This window comes from Haemaphysalis longicornis, unplaced genomic scaffold (assembly GCF_048455015.1).
Source record: "Haemaphysalis longicornis isolate Haplotype H1 unplaced genomic scaffold, Haemaphysalis longicornis Haplotype H1 scaffold_2, whole genome shotgun sequence".
Lineage (NCBI taxonomy): Eukaryota > Metazoa > Arthropoda > Arachnida > Ixodida > Ixodidae > Haemaphysalis > Haemaphysalis longicornis.
The window spans coordinates 115,712,856-115,724,457 of NW_027526295.1; the positions used below are offsets into that span (position 1 = coordinate 115,712,856).

Consider the following 11,602-nt stretch of genomic DNA (forward strand, 5'->3'; position numbering starts at 1 on the left):
AAAAAGACCGAAGAAGTACAACGTCATGTCATAAACGGCGAAGGCCAGGTACTAAAGGGGAAGAAGCAGTTTTGCACATGCGCTCAATGATACAAGAGAAGTTCAGAAGAACGGAGAGATGGCTACAGCATTCAGGGAGTGGGGCAAGCGAAGTGCGTACAGATAGAGAGCTAAAGTTGGAGAATCTAAACTGGAAAAAAGCCGAAGAAAATGTTCCAGCTAATACGGCAACAGGGACGGATGAAATTCCTATACGGCTGGTCAACCTACTGGGTCCAAGAAGCAAGGCACAAATGATTCGAGCAATCGAAAAAGTGATAAAAACTAAGCAAGTACCGGACAATTGGCGTAAGAGCAGGATGAAGATGATATATCAAGGTAAAGAAGACAGGGCTGATGCCAATTCGTACAGGCCTATTACAGTTACCTCAGTGGTATACAGGCTGGCAATGCAAGCCATACAATCAGAACTACAGGCGTGGATAGAGGGGAACAGCATACTGGGAGAACTACAAAATGGTTTCAGACGAGACAGACGCTTAGAGGACAATTTATGTGTCCTAACCCAATGCATAGAGGTGTCAATGGCTCAGGAGCGACCACTATGGATAGCATTTCTGGATATAATGGGAGCCTACGACAACGTAGATAGAGAACTTCTATGGAGCATACTTGAGCGGGAGGAATTAGGCCAGGACTTTATACAGCTGTTGCAGGGAATTTACAATGAGAGCGAGGTGCAAATTACCTGGAAGGACCAAAAGTGCACGGAACCGGTAGTCACAAATGGATGTTTGAAGCAGGGTTGTCCTCTGTCGCCATTGCTGTTCATGCTGTACATGGCTAGACTAGAAAGAAAGCTTGAAGGCAGTAAAATAGGTTTCAATCTATGTTATAGCCGCAAAGGACAGGAAGTGGAACAACATATCCCGGGACTGATATATGCAGATGACATAGTACTACTAGCAGATAGCAAACAGTGTCTGCAACAGCTCACAGATATCTGCGGGGAAGAAGCCACTGAACTGGGGTTAGAGTTTAGCACTGCAAAGTCGGGAGTTCTAGTTCAAAAAGCAGCAATACCGTGGGTAACGGAATACAAATATCTGGGCATATGGTTAAACGAAGGTCAGGCGTATCTAAAAACTCATGAAGAGCATTTAAGAATGAAAGGCAGAAGAAACGCCTCTATCGTGAAGCACCGAGCACTGCGGGGATACAACAGATATGAAGTAGTGAGGGGAATCTGGAAGGGGGTAATGGTACCAGCACTCACCTTTTCAAACGCAGTAGTGTGTGTCAAATCAGTGATTCAATCAGGGCTAGAAGTAAATCAGGGGGCCGTAGGTCGATTGGCATTAGGAGCACACAGTAAAACAACAAATGAGGCAGTGCAGGGAGACATGGGATGGGCATCCTTCGAAGTGAGAAAAGCACAGAGCAAAATATGTTTTGAAGAACGACTTAGAAATATGGATGATCAGAGATGGGCGGCCAAAGTGTTACGGTATCTTTACATGAAAAGCGTGAACACACAATGGAGGAAAAGAACCAGAAAGCTCAGGAAAAAATATATGAAACCTAGAAGTGCAGGGGAAACGACCAAGGCAATAAAAATGAAGTGAAAGAAACAGAAACAACGACCTGGAAAAAGAGGATGAATGCGAAGAAGTCCTTAGATATCTACAGGATCGGGAAGCAGGAGATCACAAGGGAAAAATTATTCGATAATACCGAAGGGAGTGCATTGCTTTTTGAAGCCCGAGCGGGTTGCTTTCGGACAAAAACTCTTATCCGCGAGTCGGTACAGGAAGAACTATGCGCAGGCTGTGGAAATGAGCGAGAAACCACGCGACATATTGTAACGGAATGCAAAAGTATCCGTCCAGTCCTCAGTGATGGAGCCATCCAGCTTCCGGAAGCCCTTGGCTTTAATGTTAGCGGAAAAGTGAACTGGACAGCAGTAGAGGTTAGTAAAAGAAGGTTAGAATGTTGGTGGGAAAAGAGGAGAGAACAATCTGGGAAGACATGCGAACCAAGAAGTCAGACTAGCAAAAAAATTTCGTATAAGTATTTGTTTTTAGTTTTGACATTATTTTTTATTTTTTGTTTGTATTTTTTGGCGAGGTGATTGTACAGTAGCGTTGCGACTAAGGCCGCTGTGCAACGCCACCCCGTTACAAAAGGGAAGCCACTAAGCATCATCAAGCATCATCCTCATCATCAGGTCCATTCTTTCACGAAAGCCTTACTCTCGGCGGGGTTTGTCGCCAAGCCTCATGCATAAGTCCGGTATAACCTACAGCCTCGGCATCAGACTCACTGCAGCTACTTTTTCAAGAATTACTATTCATGCTGCTGGTATGCACTGCCTCCAGTGAAGCTGAAAGCCAGCCTAGACTGCTGGGGAAATTTCTCACGCACGCTCGTTTTCCTTTTCGTGTACTCGTCCTATGCGTCACAAGTCAATGGGAATTGACCACGCGCCAAGTGTTTCTTCCTCTTTTTCCTTTTTCTTTTGATGCTCTTTATATGAAACAGTGCCCGTAAATTGCTTCTTCCTGGTCATTTTTTCTGATCCATGGTATAGAACCGAACGCACTGAATATTTTGGGGGATTTTATTCTTCCTGATGGACGCGTGCATTCAAACGCGTGCAACGCCATGGAAAACGCTTTCGAAGGGATAGCAGCTGTGGACACTTTTTTGCGGACGATAACAGGGTGGGTGCGCGTTCGTTGGACGCCGCCGGATGCTCGCTTTCGCCAGCCTATCCAAGTAATAATAATTGCTCTGCACTTAAAAGACAAAATAACAGCGATAGCAGACCGAGCAAACGAGTATACAGCGGAGAAATGGGGATTAATTGCAACGAAAGCCGGCGCAGTGGCGTCGGAGTAAACTAAAAAAAATTAAAGCCGCTCCACTCAATGTGGAAGCTGTCGGAAGTGCAGAGCAGTGATTCGCCATAGTGGGCTGCAGCGCCGTTATCCGTTCACTGCTGCCACCCAATGCATTTCAAATTTCGCGTACGCGACGCAGTGCTAACGCGCCCCCTGCCCGAAACTGCACCAGCGGCAGCTCTGTTTTTTTTTTTTTTTTACGCTTGCTTTAATTCCGTATGTTGGAGCTATTTTGCGTCATTTCGAAAACGTATTTATTTCTTGCACGGCTTGAGCCTTTCTGTGGCATTTCGAAGGCGCCTTTTTTTTCCTTGCGCGGCCGCTTTTTGCGCTTATAAAAACCAACCAAACGAGCGTTCCTAACTAAATGAACACGGTGGCTGCCGGTTATATGCACAGATTTTGCCTCAAATGCACCTGAGGTTTACTTTGCGTGAAACAACGGGGAGATGTATGACTTGCGCCAGCGGTTCACCCTGGAGAGTAAACAGGAATGGAGAACTTAAGGTGACTCTGCAACACTTCGCAATAAGCGCTTTCACTCTTTTCTTCGCGTCTGGAATGACTGCGAAAGCTATAGGTACCGCCAACACGAAGCAGTACTGCGTGGTTTACTCATCGCACCAGATACGCCCTCCGTTTCTGCTTTGCTTCTGTGGCTTTCTTTTTACAGTGTCTGTCGAATGCATTCATTCCTGCAACTGCAGAAAAGCTGCTCATTAGCAGGCAAACCGTAGTGATGGCGTAACTCCAGCGGCCTAAGAACGCCAAGAACGGGAAAGAGGAAAACCTCTTGAGCAAGTTTCTAAGCTATTTTATGGGCGTAGCTAACTAGTGCAGTAATTTCGCAATGAGGTGCTTTGCGACCACGTAATCTAAGTACTGGGAGTGTTGGTTGGCTACATTCTGCAAGCATTTATTGAGATTTCAAAAAAATGAAAAAAAAAAAAAGTGTCGCAGGGTTCCTTTAAATGTCGTTTTAGCAACAGTTGTAACGTGAATGTAAGCTACGACACAAACAATCGCGGTGATACAACTGTTGCTAAACCGACATTTAAAGGAACCCTGCGACACTTTTTTTCATCTTTTTTGAAATCTTAATAAATGCTTGCAGAACGTAGCCAACCAACTCCTCCAGTACTTAGATTACGTGGTCGCAAAGCACCTCATCGCGAAATTACTGCACTAGTTAGCTACGCCCATAAAATAGCTTAGAAAATTGCTCAAGAGGTTTTTCTGTTTCCCGGTCATGGCGTTCTTTTGGAACATAACTTTACTAGGAAGCACCATGACGCAGCCTCGAAGCCAGTCACAGAATTAAACGTGCAATTTAAAACTCAACCAAATTAGGCCCTGCAAGCTTTTTAATTGCACCTGTACCAGGTAAAGAGACCGCTATACCGTTCCTCAGTGGCGGATCAGTGTAGTAACCAGTGAAACAGAATGGCATTGTCCCTTTTCCCACATTGCCTTCCCCCGGAATATTGATAGCCAGTTGTACGAGCAACATAGGCACTGCGAAGTGAGAATACAAATCACGATACATCTCCTCAAAGGACCCTATGCATAGATCGATAATCTCACTATTTTGGACATTATTCAATTCTTAATTTCGTCCAAACACACCAGCAGGAGTTCCGGTGTCCGCTTCAAGGCGCGACAAATTACGTCTGCTGCACCTTTTCTGATCAATAAATTCCTACCTATCTATTGTAAACAATGCGGCTTCATTCGCTCCACAACAGCAATAGTAATTTGCTTAGTGGCTGGAAATCGTAACACCTCGCACTCTAATTCCTGGCCGAAGATGCATGTATCTTTCACTGAAATATCAAGCTGCATGTGCAGTGATTTTATACAGTACCAAGCGAATTTACGACCTGTCTTCCTTCGCAAAGTTTTATTTTCGCACGAGAAGGTGTTGTTAACCACACCATTTCGTCCGGTCGCCTCTTGACGCTTGAAGCCTCTCCGACGTGGAGTTTTTGTGCAACCGGATCGCCATCATGGGAGACGGCAAGCTGCAGTGTCTGGGCTCACTGGCGCACCTGAAGGACAAGTTCGGCCAGGGCCACACCATCACGGTGCAAACGTACCCTGACCGCAAGCAGGACGTCTTCTACCTGCGCGAAGTGGCCAGCGCCGTGACCTACCTCTTCAAAGAGGCCGAGCTGGTGCACACATACCAGGTGAGCACGCCACCGGGGGGAGAAGGCACCCACGGGGCAGGGTGCTGGCCTCCTAAGGCAGCGTGCGGTTCTTTCCTAAGCTACGCTTGAGGAAAATCCAGTGCTAGGGACTAAGCGAGCAGTGATATAACGGACTAGCATCGTAGACAGGTGCTCTAGTCTTGATTTCAATGGCTCACAAAAAAGGCCTAATGTTGCCTGTGGCTGCCAAATCGTAGCGGTGGTGTTAAAATAATGTTAAAGATACGTTAACAATATAAAAGCATAGCTCATAAAGACTTCCCAATGTACCATTCCGCCGGGAAAATATGCCTGTCATATCACTGTACCCAACATTTCTTTTTTCTGTGTACCAGCAACGTCCGCAGGACTAGGGTGTTCAAAGGTTTCAGGATTGGAAGGCCTATATACATGAAAACGTTCGTTTTTGCCCGCGGTGCTTGCGCAGTATTTTGGCGGTGTTAAACAGAGGGTCACTTCCACTATCTATATATTGGGATAATACCTAAAGTGTGCACACTATGTTCTCAGGGTATTCGAACACTCAATTAGGCATACTCTTGCGCTGCTCAGCAAGAGCCTTTTGAACAATTGCCGAGCTGATGCCTCGAATATGTTTACTTGCAGAATCACTCTGACAAAGCTATTTGGACAATGTACGGCCGCGCTCACTCCGAATCCGCAGTGTGGACTTTTTCACTCCTGATAATCACAGAACTGGACCGCTTTCTTCCTCGATAGTCTCCTGCTTACGAATAGGTGGTATTCATTGTAAAGTTTAGCTGTCAATTTCTTAGCTGTCAACCCTAGAAATGGCCACGGAGATGGCCGAAGCGCCACGGACATGGCGCGGCTTGTGCCACTGCGCCCGCACGCCGTAGAAAAAAAAACACCGGCGTGCGTCGTCTGCTCCGTTTCAACCCGGTTCTCAACGGTGGTGTCAACAGAGATGTTATAATCTCACTCGCATTGGAGTCGAGGTATTACTTTGCGTTCGGCGGGCTTGAGGTTGAAGTGTCCAACCCATATTGTGCGCATAGCACAATATGGGTGAAATACCGCCATTCCGCGAAGACCGACGTAACCAGTGACGGCGCACTCACATGGTTGCACGCATGCGTGCCTCGCTATTGAATACATGCTATAAGACTGCACCAGACCACTTCTCTCGCTTTTTCGCACTCGCTTGTGGCTGCCTAGAATGCCAACTGCTAGCAGCTTAATTTTTTTCTTGGAGAATACACCATTCTGAGCGATTTCGTCACACTGCCAATACACAAAACAAGTGACAAGTAATCACGATCTCGTTTTCCCGAGCTTTTGTTTACAACATTTTCACGGTACAAGGGCCTCAAGTACCGAAAGCGTCATCACATTTATGGTTTACCAGTACTGCACACGCTATCTTAGTTCAATTTTTGAGTGTCTTGACAAGACTTCCAAACGAGGAAACAAGGAGTGATGTTTCTCCAGCTTCATTTGTTTGCTTTCTACCATAAAACGCGGACATGGCTTGATCGCTGCGAAAGAAAAGAAAATGCAATGGACGGCATAGTCAGATGTGTAATGTTCGGTGGGCCTCTTGTACCTCAGAGACTGTAGCTAGCCGAATGGTATGGCATCTCGAATTCAGGCTGTTAATATAATGATGTTTTACAATAACTAGAAAACGGAACGGAGCGGCAACTTCAGTTAATTTTAACCGGATATTTTACAATGTAACTATTATGACTGCCCATAGATTCAGCGACAGCTAAAAGACGTTCAAAGACCGCGGGCTCTCCAGTGATGACATTGTCCATGCCGTTTGTCCCGCCATGGCCAGCATGAAACTATAGATGCACATGTTCCGGCTCGGGAAAGGTGAAGACTAAGAGGCTTGTGTCTCTGCCGCCCGCTGTCTGCATCGCCACTAGCCGTGTGATTTAGGCCCCATTCCTGTATTAAACCTCGCTTACGCGTAGTGAACCTCATCATTACGCTGCAATATTCAACAAGGTACACACAAAGTAAAAAATTGACAAATGCCACTAGCGATTTGTGCTTTTCCGTTTCCCGGGCTTTTATCGACCAGTAAGCACCCGCGCTTCGCACGTTCTAATGCGGTAATTACCCCTGACAATTGGAGAGACATTCCATTAGTGTCGCAGAGAAACCCTCGGCGCCTCTCGTGCTTATACGATGCGATCGCTGAGAAAACCACGAAGACCATTTCAATACTCTAATTGCTCTTCTGCCCGCAAGACAACAAAGGCGCGGCTTTCCGCCCATTGTAGGCATCACATACGACATCCTGGCCTTCCGAAAAAACGACGGAAGCCTAAAAGCATTCCCGCGGCTGCTTCGCACCCCTTAAGCGCCGTGGAGGCCTAACCGGCGTGAAAGCAAACACAAGGAAGCTAGCACCAAGTATACACAACAAAAATTAGCCCAGCTTCAGTTACTTAAGGTCGAGAACGCTGATGACAGCAGCGAAGCTACCTGGTGTTCTCTTATCGCAAGGCTAAGCTTCATAAAACTTCTCAAATCCAGTATACGTTGATTCCCATTCGCACCAAATCAATTTTGCCGTGTCCCAATGCTCGTGCCATCTACTAGAACATTTTCTTTCTTTTGACGTTGGGAAACTGCCGCGAGAGGGCGCCGCGATGGTTTTTTGTATTTTGCGGTAAATATTTTTCAAGGCGTATTTTTTATTTGCTGTTGCTGTAAATAAAGCGTCCATGTACGTTTATTAAAAGTGCAATTTCATGTCGTTTCTGTTGTGATGTCTTGCCTCAAATATGCCTAATTTTCTCATTTCGCTCAACATTGTTCAGAAGTATAAAACATTGCAACCAGATTTCGTAGTTTATAAATGATTCGCTTATATAAACGTCCCGTTGAAGAATTGTTTTACTTTCTGCACGCCTGCATGGCGCTTGCTTTCAATATCGCTAGACTTTACCATCTCTACATCCCTGCGCCCGTGTTCCCACGCCTGGTCCTATGAAAGCTTTGACAAAGAACCATTTCGCTGATAAAACTGTGCTGCCAGTGGCCTTCATTTAACTAATTCAGGAACAGAGCAGCTTTTCTTCCGTCGAAGCAACCTTCAGATAAACATGCCTTCCTCACAAAGTGGGAAAGGAATAAACATATCGCGGTCTTCACGACCCCGTAGAATCACCTTCTTAATACACAATTGGCTGGTGAGCTACCGGTGCAACGATGCAACGTCGTTTCTTAATCACTACAGGGACAAAAATAAGATGAGAACCTGCGTTATGCATTTGCTTATGCACCTATTTGGCCACTATAACAGCACTTGTCCTTCGTAATTGCGTTGTTCGTAACGGTTTGTGTCAGCTGTCTGGGCATGTAGCAACGGTTTTAAATTTAATCCGAGAAAGTGTACTTGTGTTTTGTTTTCGAAAACGCATGGCATTCGGCCGGATGTAGACATTAAACTCAATGGTGTCTCAATTCCAGTAAGAAATGAACCCAAGTGTTTAGGTGTAGTCCTTGACGAAAAGCTCACATTCATTCCACATTTAAACAACTCAAACATAAATGCTTAAAGGCTATGACTATACTCGAGGTTCTCTCCCACACTTCATATGGTATTGACAAACACCTTCTTTTACGTGTTTTTACTAGCCTAATAGATTCACGATTGGACTATGGAAGTGTTTTTTATGGGTCTGCGAGTAAAGCATCCCTCAAAATGCTGGACCCAGTGCTTCATCTGGGGCTCCGCCTGGCATGTGGCGACTTCCGCACTAGCCCGGGCGAAAGCCTCTATGTGGAGTGTAATAAATGGAACCTACAACGTCAGCGAGCATACACAGATCTCCTTTATGCTTTTAAAATTTCATCCATGCCTCACCACCCTTTTAAATACGTTTTTTTATGATACGTCCACGACTGAACTCTTGCTAAATCGACCATCGTTTTCTGCGCCCATCTCTTACAGAGTTAGAGAGGAAGTGTCAGAGCTTGCTGTCTCCTTTTTATACACCATCCAAACTTCTGTAACAGATTTTATAGCACCATGGCATCTCCGCCCTCTATCATGCGACACATCTTTCACACATGTAGATAAAAACCGAGCTCCTAGCTCTGCAATTCTGCAGCACGTCTTGTATTTGCAGCAAAAGTATCAGTGTCCTGAATTTTTTACGGACGCCCCTAAAACTGCCATTTCTGTGTCCTGCGCTGCGCATGTACCCGGCCTTAATGTCACTAAAACTCTGAATAGCAATAGTAGTATCTTCATGGCTGAGGCTTACGTGCTTTGAAGGCGGAATTCTGGCGATTATCAGACTTATTCACTGCTTCATCGTGTTTGTGTCTTTCCCTTTTGTTTAGTTTTTTTTTTACTCAAATCCCTCCGACAGGTAGACTGGTCGCAATTCACGCGGCACCTTCCCCACAATAACAGACATCCGCATGCACCAGTTCTACTCACGTGCCATCGCGTTTACTCGTCACGCGGGGCGCATCAGGCCAAATCCTGGCATTCGCATCCACGTCAAACTTGACAAGAAATAGTTCAAGAGAGTGAATTGCTGGGCTAGTTGGTTCATAATGTTCAGAAAAGGGGAAACCAGCGAGCAGAACGCAGGACAAGAAGTGTGTTGTGTGTTGTGTGTGTGCCTCCTCTTCTTGTCCTGCGTTCTGCTCGCTGGTTTCCCCTTTTCTGAACATCTTGACAAGAAATGTCCGCAGAAAAAAAAACCGGTCTGTGATAAAGCCCGAGCTCGCTTTGCGCCAAGCACAGCATTCACGCAATCAAAAGTGGACATCCCGGGATGCAGAAAGGAATCACAAATTATTCCTCAGAGCTTACGCCTTTGCGGCGGGTTATCACATACATACGTGCGCCCGCTGCCTAAATTATCTGTACCGCGGATCTGTACCACGGCTACTACGGCTGCATTGGGAAGGGTATTTTACGCCGAAAAGATGGAAAGGAGTTCAGCTTGGGATCGCGCTAGGTTTTTAAGCTGCGAATAATTATATTTTAATGATGGAATGAAGAGTCACTATAGTGCAATAATTTTGTAGCAAGCCACACTGTATCCTGGCAAGCGTCATCCATAGACTAATAATAAGCAAGACGCATTTCCACTTCACAGTTTTCGTTTGCTTCTGGTTTTATGTTCATTTCGACCGAGCGCCAATCAATTCGGCCAAGAAACAACCCCCGGCAAGTGTTTGTAATAAAAGTTGGCGCGCATCCTCGCAGGGTCAACTGGAGTTCCGTATGTCCCGAGTGAAGATGCTATGGAGCGAGATGTTCACTCGCATGGCGCTCATCAAGAAGCGCTTCAAGCTGCGGGACTTCTACATCACCGACACATCGCTGGAACAAATATTTTCCAGCGTTACGCGGAAGGAAGCCTTTGAAGCAGCTGTTGCCGCACAGGCGCCAAAGACCGGGCATTCTACTATAGGCATTTGATGGAAATGAAATGACTACGTCTACAAAAATACTCGCGCAAAATGAGAAAGAGCGCTTGTTCTTATTCAATGAGCAGTTGCCTAGAAGCGCTCAGAAAGCGCTCCAAGAGCTAGAACGCGCTAATAAAGGCGCTGATGTTCTTTGTCAGAACTTCGTGTACGTTCGCGCCAATAGGGCCCACAATGCAGTGCGGTCTATGCCAGTGCACCGTATGTTCCTGTAAGTTCCTTTATACGGTGTCCTACCCCAGTAGTACCCGTTCTTGTTTATTTATCCATGTTTCAGTGATTGCATCAATTAAATTTCAAAAAGCTTGAAGCTGTACAGTATTTTCTGTATGAACCGAGTTTACGAGACAGACCATGCCACTTGATAAACTTGCTCTTCTGCCGCAAGTGTGGCGTGTGCTTCAGATGCTAACATTTCCAGGTAGTTCCCTCGTCACTTGACAAGTCCTCTGCGTCTTAATAGATTCACGAAAAAAAGCTAAAGTACTGCCGTTTACAACTTTACTGCGAACTATTCATGACGTACTCGTTTTAGCGGCCAATCATCATCAGTTTTTTGTTTGCCAAGTACCGGTTAAACAAGAGTTGCAGCCGCTTTCTGTAACGCTACTCCTGCCGTATAATTTCTGTGTATTGGCACCAGACGGAACCGCTGTGAACCCTACTGGGACAAGTGGATAAATATCGGAGTAATATAGTCGTCTCAGCGGTCCTATAGTTGTTTCGGAGAAGGATTTTACAAAACGAGAGTTGCTGCCGTTTTCGTCTGAGCATGCGGAATGAAGTTCGCTACGCCGCCAGTCGTTTCTTGCGCTGGACGCTGAAAATCCACTTAACCATAGCCATTAAAAGCTTCTCTGAAAACACACGACGACGGGAGTGGAAATCAAGCGTAGGAAAGCGCGGTGACTGCACACAGCCGCTGTAAAAAAGTTCCTCAAAGCACCTAAATCTTCTTGCATGCATTGAATGCCAAAGAAGAACGACTTCTCGTGGCGATACTCTCCCACTACATTGCAGGTGTGGCATGCCGGTTACATGAAGCAACCATAACAC

The 11,602-nt window shown here is 45.8% G+C and overlaps 1 protein-coding gene across 1 annotated transcript in view; it reads left to right on the forward strand.

The window, feature by feature from the left end:
• Window positions 1-10,564, forward strand: part of LOC144168239 (ATP-binding cassette sub-family A member 7-like) — a 32,795-nt gene extending 22,231 nt beyond the window's left edge. Inside the window, exons 7-8 of the mRNA XM_077697266.1 lie at window positions 4,870-5,092; window positions 10,323-10,564. Of these exons, the coding sequence (XP_077553392.1) occupies window positions 4,870-5,092; window positions 10,323-10,538 (439 nt within the window). The 3' untranslated portion in view covers window positions 10,539-10,564. The remainder of the gene's footprint in view (window positions 1-4,869; window positions 5,093-10,322) is intronic.
• The last annotated feature ends 1,038 nt before the right edge of the window (window positions 10,565-11,602 follow it).